Source organism: Eleutherodactylus coqui, chromosome 2, assembly GCF_035609145.1.
Source record: "Eleutherodactylus coqui strain aEleCoq1 chromosome 2, aEleCoq1.hap1, whole genome shotgun sequence".
Lineage (NCBI taxonomy): Eukaryota > Metazoa > Chordata > Amphibia > Anura > Eleutherodactylidae > Eleutherodactylus > Eleutherodactylus coqui.
Window position 1 is genome coordinate 342,799,224 of NC_089838.1, and position 24,274 is coordinate 342,823,497.

Here is a 24,274-nt window from a genome sequence, read left to right on the forward strand (position 1 = left end):
GAGCATATGAGTGCTTTAATGCTGCATGCTTGTAGAAGGAGCGTTGCATAGCCCACATCAAAACATCAGCTCATTACTGGGTGGCCACCCTCCTTTATCCCTGCAACAAGGCCAATATTAGAGAGACCCTAACGCTGGGCTGTGCCAGAGATTCCCCCGATACTCTGCAGTGCCCACAGCGCAGAATATCGTGGGACGGACGGTTTCCGATGACTGCAATGGACATTGTCGGCGCGATTTTCTGTACAAATTAGAACATGCTGCAATTCTCCCCCCGCAAGCGGAAAAATGATTTCCACTCGTGGGCAGGGGAGAATCGTTTACCATAGTGTGTTTATGGACCGCCATTGCTGCGGAATTCGTGGTGGGTGTCTGGCCGTGAATTCCGGAGTGATAATGTGCCCATGGGCATGAGCCCGTACGATGTTAGAGAGTTCCCAACTCCAATACCCAGATTGCCTCTCGACTGAGGACAAACTTTCTCCAATCTCTTCTTCAAGGCTTTATATGCTGGGCAACTATTCCCAATCAGAGGATCTCCTGTGGAGATACGGCCAAAATGGGGAATTACACTTTTTCCAGGTAACTTCACCTCTACCCCCACCCCTCCCTGAATGACCTCAGAGAGGGCGGGGGAGGTGTGTGCTGGGGAAACCTTTAAGAGCAAGGAGCTCACAGAGACCCAGTTGTCAGACTTCGGAGATATGCTATGGCGTAAGGCTCACCCATTTGCTTCAGTGACTCCACACCAATCAGAACCTTGGTGAATATCCCAAATCTGATATTTTGTCCTTGCTTTATTTCAAGGTTGCAGATTTCAGTGGAGCCTCGCGGACCTGCGCTCGACCGCAGTTTTTTCTGATGCCGCAATTTTCGAGTGCTGTCTACTCTATTTTAGCGCGATTAATGCACTTCATCACCCATCAGGATGATGGCGTGCGTTAAAACCCGCTGTTGGAGGTAGGAACCGGCGTCTGAAAAATTAAAATAAAATTGCGTCAGTCCTATGATGACACCATGAGAAGCAGCTCTGCGATGTCTGAGACATACTCACACACCAGGTTTAAGCACTCACTGCCATGGACTTCCACTTTAGATAAATGGCATACCCAAATAAGTTAGGATTTCCAGTCATCAGAGCCCCTCCCCCACTCCCCTAGTGTCGACGTTCTGAACCATGCCCCGTTACGTTGGCAGGTTGGCCTCCATCACGTAATGTTGGTACTGTGATGTCACATTTGGCTTCTTGGACCACACTCCACATCTGTAGCAAGTGATCGGGATTTATCCTGTGAACCACAAGAGCTCGCTGGTAGTTGCAAGGGTTGAATCTCAGTCCAAAAACATGAAAGCGCCCTTCATGCTGCAGAGTGAGATTGGCGGCCAAAGACAAGAAGCCGAAATATACGTCATCCAGTGGGAAGACCGGCAGCTCCATAGACGCATGATACAGGCGCGGGACCGAGGCTCCAGGATAGAGGAAGCCACCACCGGACAGAAAGTAGGGATACTTGGAATTAGGGAACAGGGATACTGAGACTTGGTATTTAGAGTGGCGAAGGACAATGGAGTGTCTCTGCAGCGCCCCGTGGGCTGTGGATGGAGATGAAGGGTGCTCCTTAATGTACTGGACCAAGGAGGCCGGATTCACAAACACATCGTCATCACCTAAAAGACAACATAAACACATCGTCATCACCTAAAAGACAACATAAACACATCGTCATCACTTCGAAGACTGGTAGCTATTAGGGGGTCTGAAGTTCTCTAGGGGGTCTTGTCTGGGCTCCGTAGGTATATATCCGGTCTAGGCTCTGTAGGTCTGTAGTTATTCAGACACCTGATCTAAACTGTGTAGTTCTCTAGGGGTCCATTCTGGGCTTGGTACTTGAGGGTTATCTGTCACCACTGGTTTAATTACACATATTGTCCACCAGTACTGTGGTATAAGGATTGATGCAGTATCAACCAGCTGCCATTCAGGACATTGGGAAAGTTGAATTGACATTCTCCCCCTTTGTCTCCCCCTCCCTCACAACTGCCAGGCTCTCGATGACCATGTGGCCTTAAGAAGTGCTTTGTTCACATTGGCCATAAAGGTAAGTCAGTGACAGCAGGATGGTAATGGCCCCCCTGCCAGTGGGGTGTGACACCTCGGATAGTTCCCACAGACTCCCTGGCTCCAAAGATTTTTATTAAGGGAATATCTCCTATTAAGAATTATTGGTTATGTGAAGGTCCTAGCCCCCCAAAAATTATATTTTTGGAATTGGGTGGACCAGCCGGTTAAAACACATCTACACACATTGAGGTACAGGCCCCGCACACCCCCTAGTGGCGTATCTGCATACCTGCTAATTATTCACGTCTGATGCTTGATATCGTTGAATAGAAAAAAATCATGATCAGAACTATGCTGGGCATATAGTGCCAATCAGAGGATCTCCTGTGGAGATACGGCCAAAATGGTGAATTACGGTTTTTCCAGGTAACTACACCTCTACCCCCACCCCTCCCTGAATGACCTCAGAGAGGGCGGGGGAGGTGTGTGCTGGGGAAACCTTTACGAACAAGGAGCTCACGGAGACCCAGTTGTCAGACTCTGGAGATACACTACGGCGTAAGGCTTTCTCATTTGCTTCAGCTGGGTACAAATTTGCTTGTATTCTAATGACTCCGCGCTTGCAATCCTGCTAAAGTGATCAATCAAGGTTCTGCCGTGGCAAACGGGTAGTGGTGAGTGCACTCAGATTAGTCGCTCTGTGACAAACTGGCGACAGAGGTCAGGGTCCCCCCTCTCGCTCCATATTTGTCACTTGACAATTCCTCAAAATATCAGTAACATCCTTCCCCAGATGGAGTGTATATATAGATAGATAGATAGATATACATATACACACTCAGTAACATTATATATATATATATATATATATATATATATATATATATATATATACACACACTTATTGTCAGTAACATCCCCCCTAGAAGAAGTATATATATCAAACTACTAACGACCACTTGTCAGTTAGTATGTGAGTGCTTCTGATGCTCCGCCCCATGGTGATGTCATTGCAGGTCCTACAACATGTATAAAAAGACAGCCTGACCAACAGAAGAACAACACAGTTAGGGCTCTTGGAAGGGAAGGACAAAACTACCAAAATGAGAATACAACAAAGCCGTTATTATCTCAGACACAACTCAGCAGTCTTGACAGAAGACACTGGCCTACCACCACCACAGAGATCTGATGGGCTGAAGGACCTGTGGTGATGTCACTGTTGTGGGAGGAGCCATTGTGCAGTTTGGTAGAAAGTACTGTAGACTGAATAAGCCGACAGCAGCCAACAGGACTTGTGATTACATCATGGTCCTGGGATCACCTGTGTGGGTGTAATCAGGGATCACATGACCAGGGGCTGATCATTGTATCCAGGAGTCTAATGACATGTGGAATAGCAGAGCTGTGTGTGTGATGTGAGTGAATCAGGATGGATGTAGTAGATCTGTGTGTGTCATGTGTGAATTAGAATGTAGCAGAGCTGTGTGTGTCATGTGTTGTGTAATTTGTGGGGTCAGGATGAATGTAGTAGAGCTGTGTGTATAATGTGTGGGAATCAGGATAGATGTAGTAGAGCTGTGTGTGTGATGTGTGTGGATCATAATGGATGTATCATGTAGCAGAGCTGTGTGTGTGTGTGAATCAGGATGTAGCAGAGCTGTGTGTGTAATGTGTGGGAATCAAGAAGTATGTAGTAGAACTGTATGTGGCATGTAGTACAGCTGTGTGTGTAATGTGTTGTGTGTGTCATGTGTGTGAATCAGGATGGATGTAGTAGAGTTGTGTATGTGATGTGTGGGAATGAGGATGGATGTAGTAGAGTTGTGTATGTGATGTGTGGGAATCATAATGGATGTACCATGTAATACAATTTCCTAATAATTACATATATTTACACAAATACACTCATTGTCCGTAGCATCCTCCCCTGGAAGAAGAATATATATACACTCATTGTCAGTAACATTCCCCCCATAGAAGAAAAAAAATACATATATATATATATCTCCAAACTCATTGTCTGTAACATCACTCCCCTAGAAGGAGTGTATATATATATATATACTCATTGCCAGTAATATCATTATATCATTCCGTAGAAGGAGGAGATTATATATATATATATATATATATACAGTTAGGGCCAGAAATATTTGGACAGTGACACAAGTTTTGTTATTTTAGTTGTTTACAAAAACATGTTCAGAAATACAATTATATATATAATATGGGCTGAAAGTGCACACTCCCAGCTGCAATATGAGAGTTTCCACATCCAAATCGGAGAAAGGGTTTAGGAATCATAGCTCTGTAATGCATAGCCTCCTCTTTTTCAAGGGACCAAAACTAATTGGACAATGGACTCTAAGGGCTGCAATTAACTCAGAAGGCGTCTCCCTCGTTAACCTGTAATCAATTAAGTAGTTAAAAGGTCTGGGGTTGATTCCAGGTGTGTGGTTTTGGATTTGGAAGCTGTTGCTGTGACCAGACAACATGCGGTCAAAGGAACTCTCAATTGAGGTGAAGCAGAACATCCTGAGGCTGAAAAAAAAGAAAAAATCCATCAGAGAGATAGCAGACATGCTTGGAGTAGCAAAATCAACAGTCGGGTACATTCTGAGAAAAAAGGAATTCACTGGTGAGCTTGGGAACTCAAAAAGGCCTGGGCGTCCACGGAAGACAACGGTGGTGGATGATCGCCGCATACTTTCTTTGGTGAAGAAGAACCCGTTCACAACATCAACTGAAGTCCAGAACACTCAGGGAAGTAGGTGTATCTGTCTCTAAGTCAACAGTAAAGAGAAGACTCCATGAAAGTAAATACAAAGGGTTCACATCTAGATGCAAACCATTCATCAATTCCAAAAATAGACAGGCCAGAGTTAAATTTGCCGAAAAACACCTCAAGAAGCCAGCCCAGTTCTGGAAAAGTATTCTATGGACAGATGAGACAAAGATCAACCTGTACCAGAATGATGGGAAGAAAAAAGGGAACGGCACATGATCCAAGGCACACCACATCCTCTGTAAAACATGGTGGAGGCAACGTGATGGCATGGGCATGCATGGCTTTCAATGGCACTGGGTCACTTGTGTTTATTGATGACATAACAGCAGACAAGAGTAGCCGGATGAATTCTGAAGTGTACCGGGATATACTTTCAGCCCAGATTCAGCCAAATGCTGCAAAGTTGATCGGACGGCGCTTCACAGTACAGATGGACAATGACCCCAAGCATACAGCCAAAGCTACCCAGGAGTTCATGAGTGCAAAAAAGTGGAACATTCTGCAATGGCCAAGTCAGTCACCAGATCTTAACCCAATTGAGCATGCATTTCACTTGCTCAAATCCAGACTTCAGACGGAAAGACCCACAAACAAGCAAGACCTGAAGGCTGCGGCTGTAAAGGCCTGGCAAAGCATTAAGAAGGAGGAAACCCAGCGTTTGGTGATGTCCATGGGTTCCAGACTTAAGGCAGTGATTGCCTCCAAAGGATTCGCAACAAAATATTGAAAAAAAATATATTTTGTTTGGGTTATGTTTATTTGTCCAATTACTTTTGAGCTCCTAAAATGTGGAGTGTTTGTAAAGAAATGTGTACAATTCCTACATTTTCTATCAGATATTTTTGTTCAACCCTTTAAATTAAACGTTACAATCTGCACTTGAATTCTGTTGTAGAGGCTTCATTTCAAATCCAATGCGGTGGCATGCAGAGCCCAACTCGCGAAAATTGTGTTACTGTCCAAATATTTCTGGCCCTAACTGTATATATATACACACACATACATACACACACACCCATTCTCAGTAACATTCCTCCCCAAATGGAGTATGTAATGTAAATATATATACTCCATTTAGGGGTGGGGGTGTTACCGACAATGAGTATATATATATATATGTGTGTGTATATGTGTATATATATATGTGTGTGTTTATACACACACGTACACTCCTTCTACGGGATGATATTACTGGCAATGAGTATATATGTATATATAGTCCTTGATTATTATCGTATCTTGACGCCACCAGCCTGCCCCTAGGTTGTTGGAAGCATGTATTGGCTGCATAGACACACCTGGCGTGGCAGTGGAGCATGGGAAGTAGACAATAATACCTATTTCTTCTAGGGGGGAGAAGTTACAGACATTGAGTGTATATATACCACGTTTCCCAGAAAATAAGACACCCCCTGAAAAAAGACCTAGTAGAGGTTTTGCTGAATATAAGGCTTCCCCGAAAGTAAGACCTAGCTCTGTCTCTGCTGCGCGAGTCTGCTGTGATCAGCTCCCCCTGGTGGCCGGAAGCTGCAATACCGTCCCTGCTGAACAAGTGGTCCAGGAACTGCTGTGGGTGATCGTTACAGTCTCCAGACAGTGTGTGGGAGCCAGGTACTTTACAGCCCTTATTGTTTGTGGCCCTGTGTGTGAGGCAGGCAAGACAAGAAGTCCTCATGTAAGGACAGGACTATTGCTAGACATGAGAGATTTGGGCCGATGATTCTGAAAGAAATGGAGTCACAGGAAATTCACCAGGAAGTTCCGGGTTTGGATTGTTCTGATGATCCAGACGATGACCTGACTGTCAGTGGAGACATCTTGCTTTGTGTTCATAAATATCGGGATCGGTAAATGTACCGTAGATTGTTGTACACGGAGATAATGGTGGGAACAAGGAATGCTTGATGGGATTCACAGTCTGTCTGGTTATGTTGGTGTGTGATGACAACTACTGGACAGTATATATATATATATATATATATATATATATATATATATATATATACACACAAGAAATTTGCATTTTCTTGTTTAACAATAAATGTCTTCGTAGAAAAATAAGAAATCCCCTGAAAATAAGGCCTAGCACATCTTTGGGAGCAAAAATTAATATAAGACACTGTCTTATTTTGGGGGGAAACTGTATATACTCCTTCTAGGGGAGTAATGTTACAGTTATATGTGTGTATATATAGTGGTAAGGCAGTAGCAAGAGTGGCCTGTAGATGGCCTCAAAGGGCAGAGTACTGCTATTGTTTGTTTAATCTGAGCCTGTCTGACAGGGTTAACACCTACGGGTGTGACAGGACCTAACATAAGAGGAGTAGATCCTGCCACACTCTAGAGAGAGGCGGTGAAGAAGCCTGAGGCCTGGCACAGACCAGTGAGAGGAAGTGACAGCTTAGCAGAGCTGGAAGGCCTGCAAGCTGAAGTCCAGGGTGCACCAGCGGAGGCCTTCAGTTGGGCAGGGGCGACAACCCTCGACTCACACCCGGGTGGGGTGCTTATGGACATTATATGGACTGTGGTCCAAAGCTGGCAGTGCCAGATCTGAAGAAAATCCACGTCTGCTAAGTTATCTATACGTGAGGTGCGCCATTTCCGGGCTGGGATGTCATGGATCCGCAGGCGAGGAACCCAAACTTGTGCATATATAACACTCATTGTCAGTAACATCCCACCCCTAGAAGGAGTGCGTGTGTATATAATACTAGCTGATATACCCGGCTTCGCTCGAGTTAATTTGGTACTGGTGTTTATCTGGTGTTCACACGGAAATCTTATGAAGTCGTGGTTACTTTAGAGATACTGAGGAAAAACATATGTTCACCATTTTGCATAGTTCTCTGCGTTACCCAGAAAACCCCAAGTGGAGGTAACCATGCTACGTTTCCTTCATATAAAATGACATCAGGAAGTGAGAGAATTAGATTACATACATAAAATTTGGACACTAATTCTTTTGCGCTTAGAATTGAATAATCGAGTTGGGACCCATTAACTTTTCATATTTATGACATAATCAATGCTTGTGCCAAATTTCCCGTTCCTATGACACCGGAAAGTGAGAAAATTATATTCCGCACATAAAATTTGGACGCTAATTCTTTTGCGCATAGAATTGAATAATCGAGTTGGGACCCATTAGCTTTTCCTATTTATGACATAATCAATGTTCCTGCCACATTTCCTGTTTCTATGACACCGGAAAGTGAGAAAATTACATTCCGCACATAAAAATGGAGGCTAATTCTTTTGCGCATAGAATTAAATAATCGAGTTGGGACCCATTCGCTTTTACTATTTATGACATAATCAATGCTCGTGCCAAATTTCCCGTTTCTATGACATCGGAAAGTGAGAAAATTAGATTCCGTACGTAAAATTTGGACGCTAATTCTTTTGCGCTAGAATTGAATAATCGAGTTGGGACCCATTAGCTTTTCCTATTTATGACATAATCAATGCTCGTGCCAAATTTCCCGTTTCTATGACATCGGAAAGTGAGAAAATTAGATTCCGTACGTAAAATTTGGACGCTAATTCTTTTGCGCTAGAATTGAATAATCGAGTTGGGACCCATTAGCTTTTCCTATTTATGACATATTCAATGCTCGTGCCAACTTGAAGTTTTTATGACATTGGGAACTGAGAGATTTAGATTATGTACGTTAAATTTCGACGCCAATTCTTTTGCGCTAGAATTGAATAATCGAGTTGGGACCCAATTACTTTTCCTATTTTGGAGATAATCTATGCTCGTGCCAAATTTCATGTTTCTACGACATCGGGAAGTTGGAGAAATTTTGGCGAGTCAGTCAGTCAGTGAGTCAGTCAGTGAGTCAGTCAGTGAGGGCTTTCGTCTTTATATATAGATATATACAGTCACTGTCAGTAACAAGTCTTTCAGTTTGAAGGCACTGCATGAGCGCCAATGACATGAGCGGTGACATGAAGACGCTGAAAAGACTGCCGGCCCGTATAGAAGCACTTTTATCGTGAGTGGGGGGAGCAAATTGACTAAAACGCTCTGGATGCCGCAGTTGCTCTGCCTGTTGTATAACTCGCCACAATGGATCATTCAGCAGTAGAGCTATTCGCTTATTATGGCGCAAAACTGTTGGCGACACTAAAGAAGAGGGCGGACTGGCTTGGCCCAACGTCTTCACATACTTACTGGACTCTCAGATGCAAGGCTTTAGAGGATGGGAGTCGGAGGAGACGCAGATGCTGAAGGGCGACCTCGACAATACACGCCCTTACAAGATGTGGACGAGGGGGAACAGGGGTGGAGCGAAACCCGGTCGGTCGTATTAATTGTGAAGCATGGATCCACATATGAGGTGAAGAGAATGAAGTGGCATCTTCAGTGGTGGCGGTGCTGCCTGACCAGAAGACGCACCACCTGGGGGGGGGGGGGGGCGTGATAGAAGAAGAGAATAGGACTAAAAGCCGGCAGTGGAGGCGGCACAACACTCCAGGTCAAAGCATGTAGGAAGTTACCAAAGGGGCAGAAAACTCCTTTTATTTCATAAAATACCCCTTCATCAGCTCAACGGGGGGTTAAAACATAAGACATCGTCTTTGCCTGTGTGGTGAGGGTCACTTCTCCGGTCCTGGCTGACCTTCACCACACAGACAAAGAGGATCTCATTATTAACCCTTTGCTTGTATGTTTTAACCACCTGTTGAGCTGATGAAGGGCTTCTCCCCGAAACGCATCTTCATATGCTGATCACATATTTTATTAAATAAAATGAGTTTTCCACCCCTTTGGTAACTTCCTACATGCTTTGACCTGGAGTGTTGCTCCTCCCCCACTGCCGACTTTTAGTCCTATTCTCTTACATCTTTACAAGACATCTTTTCATCTTTGGAGATGCACAAATTTAAAGGTGAAGCCCGACAGCTCCCAGCACTCCTTAAAATTTGGTGGAAATCCAGGGACATTGTGGGGATAATGTACACAATATACTCCTATTTGGGACACTTTACGGGTGCCGGAGCTAAATAAGCTAGAAGAGTTTGACAATTGGAAAAATAGAGTTGCTAGATGGATCTCACAGACAGTGGTGTAGGAAGTGGGGTGCGGCAGGTGCGGGGGTTCTCAGGCGGCTTGTGTGTGCAGCATAAAGGAATTTGAGACCATCAATAATGCCTCCGGTCTGCTCTGGGGATGTAACTATTGTACTAAAACCCCTTTCCAAATCTTCCTTTGAACCTTTTCAGGAGGCTAATCTGTGATTTGTTATCGTGGAAAACGTTATTTTTAGTAGGAGTTACTACGGCTACAAGAGCAGGGAAACAGCAGGCATCATCCTCCAGGGATCCTTACTTGAAAATTGGTCCTCACTGCTTAATACTAAGAACCGTGCCTTCTTTGTGGCTAAAGTGGCCTCCTCTAATAAGGTCAACCAGGACATTTTTCTTCCTAGTTTTACTATTGATCTGTGCTTTGAGAACCTGAATGTTCATCTCCTTGATGCTAAAAGGTCCATTCAGTTATATTTAGAAAGAACACAACCCTTTAGAAAATCTGAGATTATTTTTCTTCAGTTCCAAGGTTCTTGTTAAGGGAAGAAAGCTGCTAAATCCTCTTTGAGCCAATGGATAAAGGACACATAAATGTGTGCCGGTGCTTTTAGATTTAGGAGCTCACTCAGTTATCATCCAACCTTACACTGGTAGAGTTGGAAGGGTCCCCCAGGGTCATTTGATCCTCCGGGGTCATCGGGTCCAACCCCCTGCTCAGTGCAGGATTTACTAAATCAACCCAGATAGATATGCGTCCGGCCCCTGAAGACTTCCATTGAAGGAGAACTCCCCACCTCCTGTGGCAACCTGTTCCACTCATTGATCCCCTCACTGTCTAATATCTAATCTGTGTCTCCTCCCTGTCAGTTTCATCCCATTGCTTCTAGTCTTTCCTTGTACAGATGAGAATAGGGCTGATCCCTCTGCACTGTGACAGCCCTTCAGATATTTGTAGGCAGCTATTAAGTCTTCTCTCAGCCTTCTCGTCTGCTAAACATTCTCAGATCCTTTAACCGTTCCTCATAGGACATGATTTGCTGATCGCTCACCATCTTGGTAACTCTTCTCTGAACTTGCTCCAGTTTGTCTATGTCTTTTTTAAAGTGGGGTGCCCAGGACTGAACACAGTATTACAGATGAGGTCTGACCAAGGAAGAGTAGAGGGGGATAATTACCTCACGTGATCTAGACTCTATGCTTCTCTTAATACATCCCAGAACTGGACCCAGTATTCCAGATGAGGTCTGACTAAGGAAGAGTAGAGGGGATAATGACCTCACGTGATCTAGACTCGATGCTTCTCTTAATACATCCCAGAATTGTGTTTGCCTTTTTGGCTGCTGCATCACATTGTTGACTCATGTTCAGTCTATGATCTATTAGTATACCCAAGTCTTTTGCACATGTGCTGCTGCTTAGCCCAATTCCTCCCATTCTGTATGTGCTTTCTTCATTTTTCTTGCCCAGATGTAGGACTTTGCATTTCTCCTTGTTAAATACCATTCTGTTAGTCGCCGACCACTGTTCAAGCTTTTCTAGATCTTTTTGAATACTCTCCCTCTCTTCCCTAGTGTTAGCTATCCCTCTTAGCTTTGTGTCGTCGGCAAATTTGATCAGTTTCCCCTCAATTTCCTCCTCCAGATCATTTATAACAATGTTGACCAATACTGGGCCCAGGACAGAGCCTTGTGGTGCCCACTTGATACATTCTTCCACTTGGATGTGCAGCCATTTATGACCACTCTTTGAGTACGGTCACTCAGCCAGTTGTGAATCCACCTAACAGTTGCCTTGTCAATCCCAGATTTGGTCATTTTCTCAATAAGTATGGTATGAGACACTTTGTCAAATGCTTTACTAAAGTCAAGAAGATATAATATATATCCACCGCATTTGCCTGATCAACCCAGTCGGTGATTCTGTCATAGAAGGATATTAGATTCGTCCGGCATGACTTGTTTGTTACAAACCTTCCCGACCGCAAAACCTGGATATATGTAATGCAGACGGTGTGTGGAGCTGGCTCAGCTCCTGGCTTAACAGCTGACATCTGACGACAATGGCCACGATCTGAGCTAGCTACAATTGTGGCCGTTTAACCACAATGCTGACTGCAGTATCTAAACCGTATGTGGGGTGCACTGACCTTTAAATACAAAAGCCGCCCGTGGGGTGTTGTAGTACAGCCACTCCAAAAAACATCGCTCCTTGAGGGACAAGTTGTGGTGTCCTTCAGTGAAGTTCCACAGTAAGATGTCCTCATACTCCTCCTTCTCCACCTTCACTATCTCCATGTGCTTCTCATGGTCACTGAGTGCAATCAGGAAAATGGGCCTCACGCTGTAGCCCATCACGTCCGCGCTTCTCGCCCACGTTCTTCTCAGTGCCGCTCTTCTGCTGTTTGAGGCTGGGTGGGATTTGATAGCCAGTAGCAGTAGTGGTGCAGCGCCCCCATCCTCTAGTTGGGGGAAGTAGAGAGGGGAGCAGCGGTAGGTCTGCAAGTGAGGGAACTCTTGCTGGAAGTGAAGGAGGTTCAGGTGGTACACGTGGACCCCATCGCTCAGCGTCACTGACTTTCTTTTGGGTTCGGGCGGTTTCGTAGGAATCACCGGAGTCTTAGAGGAAAGCTTCAGATTTATAAGTAGGATGAGGACAATCGTAGACAGAAGAAGGAGGAAGGAGTCTACAAGGCGGAGCCGCACCATACCTGCAAGGGAGGACAATGGAGGTGAGGAATACTAGACATGCCCAGCATACATACATCCCATCATACCAACCGCTATCATACATACTTACATTATAGTCTTATTGGATGGAGCCTATTGGGGTGATCTGGGATATTGGACAAGTGATTTATAGCTCCTGTAACAATAAGATGTGTCCATTTCATGGATTTCGGTGCCCGGATTGTCCCTTCATTTGCTTGTTAACTGTAATATTTTAGGATCCAATATCCTAAATGTGGCTACCGTTTTGGGTTTTCGCTCACCGGAAACGTCTTTCGTACAAGTATTGTGGGAAAATGCTTAATATCCTGAAAGCATGCATGGGCGCTCTCCGGGGGCGATCAGACGACGGGGGGCTTACCTGTACTTCCATCCAACGGCAGGAGGGATTTAGTGACTATTTAGAGGATTGGTATCATCCCTCTGTGGTAGGAGGGGGACAGCTCTCAAACTTCTCCCCTCTTGTGATGCATAATTAGGGGTTTGGATATCAATGACCTCTTATCGCACGGTTGATTGGCCATATTTGTGCCACAGAGGAGGCTTCTACTTCACCTCATGTATGTACATGGATGAGGGAACGCTTTCCCATATTTACTCTCACAGTGATTTAGCCTCCGGCTTTATGCTGACCGTCCTGAGTGGCGGCCACTCGCAGCTCTCTGCACCCGATCACAGCGGTTTGACCGGTATCGCTCTCATTGGTGTTACCGGCGAGCCTCCAGCACCCAGCCGATAACTATATACTGTATAACATCCAGCAGATAACTCTGTATAATATCTAGCAGATCCTTACATATTCTGTATGAACTCCAGCAGATATAAATTAATAATCTGCATTTGTATAGCGCCAATTTATACCGCAGAACTTTAGAGGCACCTGGGGAACAGAAACGATAAGAAAATTACATACAGGAGGTACCGGGGCAGGCGGTGGAGCACGGGGGTGGGGTGATATAGGAGGTACCGGGGCAGGCGGTGGAGCACGGGAGTGGGGTGATACAGGAGGTACTGGGGCAGGCGGTGGAGCATGGGGGTGGGGTGATATAGGAGGTACCAGGGGCAGGCGGTGGTGCACGGGGGTGGTATGATACAGGAGGTACCCTAGCAGGCGGTGGAGCACGGAGGTGGAGTGATACAGGAGGTACTGGGGCAGGCGGGGGAGTACAAGGGTGAGGTGATACAGGAGGTACTGGGGCAGGCGGTGGAGCACGGGGGTGGGGTGATACAGGGGGTACCAGAGGCAGGCGGTGGAGCACAGGGGTGGGGTGATACAGGAGATACAGGGGCAGGTGGTGGAGCACAGGGGTGGGGTGATACAGGAGGTACCGGGGCAGGCGGTGGAGCACGGAGGTGGGGTGATACAGGAGGTACCGGGGCAGGCGGTGGCGCACGGGGGTGGGGTGATGCAGGAGGTACCGGGGCAGGCAGTGGAGCACGGTGGTGGGGTGATGCAGGAGGTACCGGGGCAGGCAGTGGAGCACGGGGGTGGGGTGATGCAGGAGGTACTGGGGCAGGCGGTGGTGCACAGGGTTGGGGTGATACAGGAGGTACAGGGGCGGGCGGTGGAGCACAGGGGTGGGGTGATACAGGAGGTTCCGGGGCAGGCGGTGGAGCACAGGGGTGGGGTGATACAGGAGGTACTGGGGCAGGCGGTGGAGCACGGGGGTGGGGTGATACAGAAGATACAGGGGCAGGCGGTGGAGCACAGGGGTGGGCCGATAGAGGGGGTACAGGGGCAGGTGGTGCAGCACGGGTGTGGGGTGATACAGGAGGTAGCGGGGCATGCGGTGGAGCACGGGGGTGGGGTGATACAGGAGGTACCAAGGCAGGCGGTGGAGCACGGGGTGGGGTGATGCAGGAGGTACCGGGGCAGGCAGTGGAGCACGGGGGTGGGTTGATACAGGAGGTACTGGGGCAGGCGGTGGTGCACAGGGGTGGGGTGATACAGGAGGTACAGGGGCAGGCGGTGGAGCACAGGGGTGGGGTGATGCAGGAGGTACCGGGGCAGGCAGTGGAGCACGGGGGTGGGGTGATACAGGAGGTACTGGGGCAGGCGGTGGTGCACAGGGGTGGGGTGATACAGGAGGTACAGGGGCGGGCGGTGGAGCACAGGGGTGGGGTGATACAGGAGGTTCCGGGGCAGGCGGTGGAGCACAGGGGTGGGGTGATACAGGAGGTACTGGGGCAGGCGGTGGAGCACGGGGGTGGGGTGATACAGAAGATACAGGGGCAGGCGGTGGAACACAGGGGTGGGCCGATACAGGGGGTCCAGGGGCAGGTGGTGGAGCACGGGTGTGGGGTGATACAGGAGGTAGCGGGGCATGCGGTGGAGCACGGGGGTGGGGTGATGCAGGAGGTACCAAGGCAGGCGGTGGAGCACGGGGTGGGGTGATGCAGGAGGTACCGGGGCAGGCAGTGGAGCACGGGGGTGGGGTGATACAGGAGGTACTGGGGCAGGCGGTGGTGCACAGGGGTGGGGTGATACAGGAGGTACAGGGGCAGGCGGTGGAGCACAGGGGTGGGGTGATACAGGAGGTACTGGGGCAGGCGGTGGAGCACGGGGTGGGGTGATGCAGGAGGTATCGGGGCAGGCAGTGGAGCACGGGGGTGGGGTGATACAGGAGGTACCGGGGCAGGCGGTGGTGCACAGGGGTGGGGTGATACAGGAGGTACAGGGGCAGGCGGTGGAGCACAGGGGTGGGGTGATACAGGAGGTTCCGGGGCAGGGGGTGGAGCACGGGGTGGGGTGATGCAGGAGGTACCGGGGCAGGCAGTGGAGCACGGGGTTGGGGTGATACAGGAGGTACTGGGGCAGGCGGTGGTGCACAGGGGTGGGGTGATACAGGAGGTACAGGGGCAGGCGGTGGAGCACAGGGGTGGGGTGATACAGGAGGTACTGGGGCAGGCGGTGGAGCACGGGGGTGGAGTGATACAGAAGATACAGGGGCAGGCGGTGGAGCACAGGGGTGGGCCGATACAGGAGGTAGTGGGACAGGCGGTGGAGCACAAGGGTGAGGTGATACAGGAGGTACTGGGGCAGGCGGTGGTGCACGGGGGTGGTATGATACAGGAGGTACCAGGGCAGGCTGTGGAGCACAGGGGTGGGGGTGATACAGGAGGTACAGGGGCAGGCGGTAGAGCACAGGGGTGGGGTGATACAGGAGGTTCCGGGCAGGCGGTGGAGCACGGAGGTGGGGTGATACAGGAGGTACCGGGGCAGGCGGTGGACCACGGGGGTGGGGTGATACAGAAGGTACCGGGGCAGGTGGTGGAGCACGGGGGTGGGGTGATGCAGGAGGTACCGAGGCAGGTGGTGGCGCACAGGGGTGGGGTGATGCAGGAGGTACCGGGGCAAGCAATGGAGCACAGGGGTGGGGTGATACAGGAGATACCGGGCAGGCGGTGGAGCACAGGGGTGGGGTGATACAGGAGGTACCGGAGAAGGCGGTGGAGCACGGGGGTGGGGTGATGCAGGAGGTACCGGGGCAGGCGGTGGAGCACGGGGGTGGGGTGATACAGGAGGTACTGGGGCAGGCGGCGGAGCACGGGGGTGGGGTGATACAGGAGGTACTGGGGCAGGCAGTGGAGCACGGGGGTGGGGTGATACAGGAGGTACTGGGGCAGGCGGCGGAGCACGGGGGTGGGGTGATACAGGAGGTACAGGGGCAGGCGGTGGAGCACGGGGGTGGGGTGATACAGGAGATACAGGGGTAGGCGGTGGAGCACAGGGGTGGGCCGAAACAGGGGGTACAGGGGCTGGTGGTGGAGCACAGGGGTGGGGTGATACAGGAGGTACTGGGGCAGGCGGTGGAGCACGGGGGTGGGGTGATACAGGAGGTACCCTGGGAAGGCGGTGGTGCACGGGGGTGGTATGATACAGGAGGTACTGGGGCAGGCGGTGGCGCACGGGGGTGGGGTGATGCAGGAGGTACCGGGGCAGGCGGTGGAGCACGGGGGTGGGGTGATACAGGAGGTAACGAAGCAGGCGGTGGAGCACCCCACCCCCATGCTCCACCACCTGCCCCAGTACCTTCTCTATCACCCCACCCCAGCAGATCACTATATGTAATACCAGCAGATCACTATATATTATGTATATTAGCAGCAGATCACTATATACTGTATAATACCAGCAGATCACTATGTGTAATGTATAATACCAGCAGATCACTATATACTGTATAATACCAGCAGATCACTATATATTATGTATATTAGCAGCAGATCACTATGTGTAATGTATAATACCAGCAGATCACTATTTATAATACCAGCAGATCACTATATACTGTATAATACCAGCAGATCACTATATATCGTGTATAATACCAGCAGATCACTATATACTGTATAATACCAGCAGATCACTATATATTATGTATATTAGCAGCAGATCACTATATACTGTATAATACCAGCAGATCACTATATGTTATGTATATTAGCAGCAGATCTCTATATACTGTATAATACCAGCAGATCACTATATACTGTATAATACCAGCAGATCACTATATGTACTGTGTAATACCAGCAGATCACTATATATTATGTATAATACCAGCAGATCACTATATACTGTATAATACCAGCTGATCACTATTTATATTACCAGCAGATCACTATATATAATATCAGCAGATCACTATGTATACCTGCAGATTACTATATATAATATCAGCAGATCACTATATATAATATCAACAGATCACTATGTGTAATACAAGCAGATCACTATATACTGTATAATACCAGCAGATCACTATAAATAATATCAGCAGATCACTATGCATACTAGCAGATCACTATATATAATATCAGCAGATCACTATATATAATATCAACAGATCACTATGTATACCTGCAGATTACTATATATATTGTATAATACCAGCATATCAGTATGTGTAATGTATAATACCAGCAGATCACTATATATAATACCAGCAGATCACTATATACTGTATAATACCAGCAGATCACTATTTATAATACCAGCAGATCACTATATATAATATCAGCAGATCACTATGTATACCTGCAGATTACTATATATAATATCAGCAGATCACTATATATAATATCAACAGATCACTATATATAATATCAGCAGATCACTATATACTGTATAATACCAGCAGATCACTATAAATAATATCAGCAGATCACTATGCATACTAGCAGATCACTATATATAATATCAGCAGATCACTATATATAATATCAACAGATCACTATGTATACCTGCAGATTACTATATATATTGTATAATACCAGCAGATCAGTATGTGTAATGTATAATACCAGCAGATCACTATTTATAATACCAGCAGATCACTATATATAATATCAGCAGATCACTATGTATACCTGCAGATTACTATATATATTGTATAATACCAGCATATCAGTATGTGTAATGTATAATACCAGCAGATCACTATTTATAATACCAGCAGATCACTATGTATACCTGCAGATTACTATATATATTGTATAATACCAGCAGATCACTATATACTGTATAATACCAGCAGATCACTATATATAATACCAGCAGATCACTATGTGTAATGTATAATACCAGCAGATCACTATGTGTAATGTATAATACCAGCAGATCACTATATATCGTGTATAATACCAGCAGATCACTATATACTGTATAATACCAGCAGATCACTATATATAATACCAGCAGATCACTATGTGTAATGTATAATACCAGCAGATCACTATATATCGTGTATAATACCAGCAGATCACTATATACTGTATAATACCAGCAGATCACTATATATAATACCAGCAGATCACTATGTGCAATGTATAATACCAGCAGATCACTATATATATCGTGTATAATACCAGCAGATCACTATATACTGTATAATATCAGCAGATCACTATATATAATATCAACAGATCACTATGCATACTAGCAGATCATTATATACTGCATAATACCAGCTGATTACTATTTATAATATCAGCAGATCACTATGTATACCTGCAGATTACTATATATATTGTATAATACCAGCATATCAGTATGTGTAATGTATAATACCAGCAGATCACTATATATAATATCAGCAGATCACTATGTGTAATGTATAATACCAGCAGATCACTATATATAATACCAGCAGATCACTATGTGTAATGTATAATACCAGCAGATCACTATAATACCAGCAGATCACTATATATAATACCAGCAGATCACTATGTGTAATGTATAATACCAGCAGATCACTATATATAATACCAGCAGATCACTATATACTGTATAATACCAGCAGATCACTATAATACCAGCAGATCACTATATATAATACCAGCAGATCACTATGTGTAATGTATAATACCAGCAGATCACTATGTGTAATGTATAATACCAGCAGATCACTATAATACCAGCAGATCACTTTGTATATTGTATAATACCAGCAGATCACTATGTGTAATGTATAATACCAGCAGATCACTATAATACCAGCAGATCACTTTGTATATTGTATAATACCAGCAGATCACTATGTGTAATGTATAATACCAGCAGATCACTATAATACCAGCAGATCACTTTGTATATTGTATAATACCAGCAGATCACTATGTGTAATGTATAATACCAGCAGATCACTATATATCGTGTATAATATCAGCAGATCACTATATATAATACCAGCAGATCACTATGTGTAATGTATAATACCAGCAGATCACTATATATATTGTATAATATCAGCAGATCACTATATATCGTGTATAATATCAGCAGATCACTATATATAATACCAGCAGATCACTATGTGTAATGTATAATACCAGCAGATCACTATATATATTGTATAATACCAGCAGATCACTATAATACCAGCAGATCACTATGTGTAATACCAGCAGATCACTATATATAATACCAGCAGATCACTATGTGTAATGTATAATACCAGCAGATCACTATATATATTGTATAATACCAGCAGATCACTATAATACCAGCAGATCACTTTGTATAATGTATAATACAAGTTGATCACTTTGTATAATGTCCAGCAGAGCAGTGTATAAACTATATGATGCCAGCAGATTATTATGTATATGTCCATCACTTACTTGGGCCTTGTGTGGTGCAGTGTGTTAAGGCAGAGGAAATGCAGTCCTAAACTCTCGCTCACAACTGAAAGATTTGCAGGTTCAATCCCCGCATGGTTCTGGTACTTGGCTTAAGGTTGACACAGCCTTCCACCTTTCTGAGGTTGGTACAATGAGTACCCAGCTGGTGGGGGGTAATAAGTAAATTACCTGAAATCGCTGCAGAATAAGTTGGCGCTATACAAATAACAAGTTCCCTTACTGAGCTGATGATGATAGACATACCAGGCACCTCATCCTCGGCAGGACTCCACTTCCTCAGTTTTGCTATTTACAGTAAGCCATTGCTGTTCTATTGTTAACGCAAGGGGGATCAGAGGAGGGGTCAGAGCTAACTCAGAGCCCACAGCCAAAGCTCACCGCCCGGGCACCCCGCTCCCGCACACACCAGGTTTATATCTACTGGTCCTGTAATTCGCCCGGATCAGCATCCTCTTGTGAGACTGTAAGCATGCAGAAACTGTCAGCATTGCCGCCAGAAGACAGGAGAGCCCCAGGAATCTGACCCCTCCCCCCTACTGATTTACCAATCTGTACTATCTAGTATCTATATAAGGGGTGGAGTTTAGTGTGAAAATGATGGCGGCACAGGACCGAGAGGCACAAGCATTGCCTGCCTAGTTTGTGAGACCTCCGACAACAACCAGCCCTCCGATAACAAGGTCTCTGACTACAATGAGGTCTCCAACAACAACCAGCCCTCCAACAACAACGAACCCTCCGACAACAGCGAGCCCTCCGACAACAGCGAGCCCTCGGACAACAACCAGCCCTCCGATAACAAGGTCTCTGACTACAATGAGGTCTCCAACAACAACCAGCCCTCCAACAACAACGAACCCTCCGACAACAGCGAGCCCTCCGACAACAACCAGCCCTCCGATAACAAGGTCTCTGACTACAATGAGGTCTCCAACAACAACCAGCCCTCCAACAACAATGAACCCTCCGACAACAGCAAGCCCTCCGACAACAGCGAGCCCTCCGACAACAACCAGCCCTCTGACAACAAGGAACCCTCCGACAACAAGGAACCCTAAGAGAACAATGAGCCCTCCGACAACAGCGAGCCCTCTGACAACAAGGAACCCTCCGACAGCAAGGAACCCTAAGAGAACAATGAGCCCTCCGACAACAATGAGCCCTCCGACAACAACGAGCCCTTCGACAACAATGAGGTCTCCAACAACAATGAACTTCCCAACAACAACCAGCCCTCCGACAACAACCAGCCCTACGACAAGAAGGAACCCTCCGACAACAACCAGCCCTCCGACAACAAGGAACCCTCTGACAACAACCAGCCCTCTGACAACAAGGAACACTCCAACAGCAAGGAACCCTAAGAGAACAATGAGCCCTCCGACAACAATGAGCCCTCCGACAACAACGAGCCCTCCGACAACAACGAGCCCTCCGACAACAACTAGCCCTTCGACAACAATGAGGTCTCCAACAACAATGAACTTCCCAACAACAACCAGCCCTCTGACAACAACCAGCCCTCCGACAAGAAGGAACCCTCCGACAACAACCAGCCCTCCGACAACAAGGAACCCTCTGACAACGAGTCCTTTGACAACAACGAGCCCTCCGACAACAACGAGCCCTCTGAAAACAACAAGCCCTTCGACAACAAACAGCCCTCCGACAACAAGGAACCCTCAGAGAACAATGATCCCCCCCTGACAACAACGAGCCCTCCAACAACAAAGAGCCCTCTGACAACAATGAGCACTCCAACAGCAACCCCTCCAACAACGAGCCCTCTGACAACAACGAGCCCTCTGACAACAACAAGCCCCCTGACAAGAACGAGCCCTCTGACAACAACAACAGCGAACATTCCAACAGCAACCAGCCCTCCAACAACAATGAACATGCCAACAACAACCAGCCCTTTGACAACAACCATTCTCTTCGACAACAGCCAGCCCTTTGACAGCAACCATTGTCTTCTACAACAACCAGCCCTTCGACAACAACCAGCCCTCCGACAACGAGCCCTCCGACAACAATGACCCCTCCGACAACAATGACCCATCCGACAACAACGAACATTGCAATAACAACCAGCCCTCCGACAACAACGAGCCCTCCGACAACAACGAGTCCTCCGACAACAACGAGTCCTCCGACAACAACGAGTCCTCCGACAACAGCGAGCCCTCCGACAACAACGAACCCTCCGACAGCAACGAACCCTCAGACAGCAACGAACCCTCGAACAACAACGAAACCTCGGACAACAACGAACCCTCGGACAACAACGAACCCTCGGACAACAACGAGCCCTCTGACAACAATGAACTTTTGGACAACAACCAGCCCTCCGACAACAACGAACCTTTGGACAACAACCAGCCCTCCAAGAACAACAAACCCTCGGACAACGACCAGCCCTCCGACAACGACGAGCCCTCCGACAACGAGCCCTCCGACAACAATGACCCCTCCGACAACAATGACCCATCCGACAACAACGAACATTGCAATAACAACCAGCCCTCCGACAACAACCAGCCCTCCGACAACAACGAGCCCTCCGACAACAACGAGCCCTCCGACAACGAGTCCTCCGACAACAACGAGCCCTCCGACAACAACGAGCCCTCTGACAACAGCGAGCCCTCCGACAACAGCGAGCCCTCCGACAACAATGAACCCTCGGACAACAACGAACCCTCGGACAACAACGAACCCTCGGACAACAACGAGCCCTCTGACAACACGAACCTTTGGACAACAACCAGCCCTCTGACAACAACGAACCTTTGGACAACAACCAGCCCTCCGAGAACAACGAACCCTCAGACAATGACCAGCCCTCCGACAACGACGAGCCCTCCGACAACAAACCCTCCATCAACAACGAGCCCTCCGACAACAACGAGCCCTCCAACAACAACGAGCCCTCCAACAACAACGAGCCCTCCGACAACAACGAGCCCTCCAACAACAACCAGCCCTCCGACAACAACCAGCCCTCCGACAACAATCAGCCCTCCGACAACAATGACCCCTCCGACAACAACGAACATTCCAATAACAACCAGCCCTTCAACAACAACCAGCACTCCGACAACAACAAGCCCTCCAACAACTACCAGCCCTTCGACAACAACGAGTCCTCCGACAACAACGAGCCCTCCGACAACTACCAGCCCTCCGACAACAACCAGCCCTCCGACAACTACAATCTCTCCGACAGCCACAGATAAATAAGAGTTATGAGTTTTTGAAAGTGGGGAGACAAAGCTGAAAATTCAAAAAGAAGAAAAGTGCAGGTTAATAATGGGTGAAGCTCTGCCTCACGGTGAGGTGACGTTCTGTCAGGTCTGGGCTGATTTTACACGGGCGACAAAATCGCATGATTTTCTTGCAATGAGACAGCTGTTACCATGCAGGGCAGCACGGGGTCCCGCGGTCAGCGCGCGTCGCTCCGGCGTCGGTGCCAGCGTCCTGGAGCTCTGGTGTCGGGGCTCTCCCGGCAGCTTGGGGCGGTCGGTGGGCGGCAGCGTGGGCGTGTCAGCCATAGGGTGCCGCCCGCACGCCTCCATCCTTCTTATGCAGCAGTGGGTGGAGTTGCCGCCTCCCACTCTCCGCCCCTGGGCGGAGCCTTGTAGTTAAAAGGCTGGCAGTGATCTGAGCTCACTGCCAGTTATTGGTTCTGTCAGCCCTGTCTGCAGCCTGTCTCAGTCAGCTTCTAGTTTGCTTGTCAGCCTCTTCTAGTTTTGCCTTGTGCTTGTATTTTCTCTTTGGGTACTCCATCTGCCTTTCCTGTCGGCACTCTGTCCCCCGTTAGTTAGATTCTTCCTTTCAGTCGCCAGGTCCCTAGCCAGGGTAGGGACCACCGTCCAGTTGTCCGCCTGGGGTTAGCCAGGGCCGAGGCAAGTAGGCAGGGACAGTGGGGGGCGGTAAGTTCAGGGCACCCCACCTGGCGCCCGGGGGTCAGAGTGCCGTAACAACAGCGCTACAAATCGCTTTCCAACGGATTCCTTCACATGAGCGATGTTTTCTAGGCATGCTCTGTACAGTGGCGATTTGCGATGTTTTGTAGCCCATGTTTCCCTATGGAGCCTTCCTTTATGTTGCATCGCATGAAATCAAGGTTTTCATGCGGTGCAATGCAACTTTTACTGTCAGAAGCCCTACTGTCCCTAAGGTCCCTAAAATAAGCCCTAGCTGCATTAAAAAAACAATGAAAGTACTAACGACTACTTGTCCGTGAGTGAGTTAAATGCTCCACCCCTGATCACATGACAGTGATGTCATCACAGGTCAAAGCATAAAACACATGCAGAGCCTGAAAGCAGCCCTGTGCTCTCAGGAACTGTGATGATGTCACCATCATGTGATCAGTCACCTGTGTCGGAGGAGTCCGGGGTCACATGACCAGGGGGTGATCAGTGTGTGCAGGACTCTGCTCTGCCGGTTCTGATCCCTGTTATATGGGATGAAGAATGTATGTAGCAGAGCTGTATGTGATGCACG

General features: G+C 47.5%; 1 protein-coding gene across 1 annotated transcript; it reads right to left on the reverse strand.

The window, feature by feature from the left end:
* Nucleotides 1-578: 578 nt before the first annotated feature.
* Nucleotides 579-12,738, reverse strand: LOC136610923 (acetylgalactosaminyl-O-glycosyl-glycoprotein beta-1,3-N-acetylglucosaminyltransferase-like). Its single transcript, XM_066590114.1, has 3 exons — nt 12,684-12,738; nt 12,034-12,594; nt 579-1,668 (listed from the first exon to the last, which is right to left on the reverse strand). The coding sequence occupies exons 2-3, from the start codon at nt 12,590-12,592 to the stop codon at nt 1,157-1,159; spliced, it is 1,071 nt and encodes a 356-aa protein (XP_066446211.1). The 5' UTR covers nt 12,593-12,594; nt 12,684-12,738; the 3' UTR covers nt 579-1,156.
* Nucleotides 12,739-24,274: the final 11,536 nt, after the last annotated feature.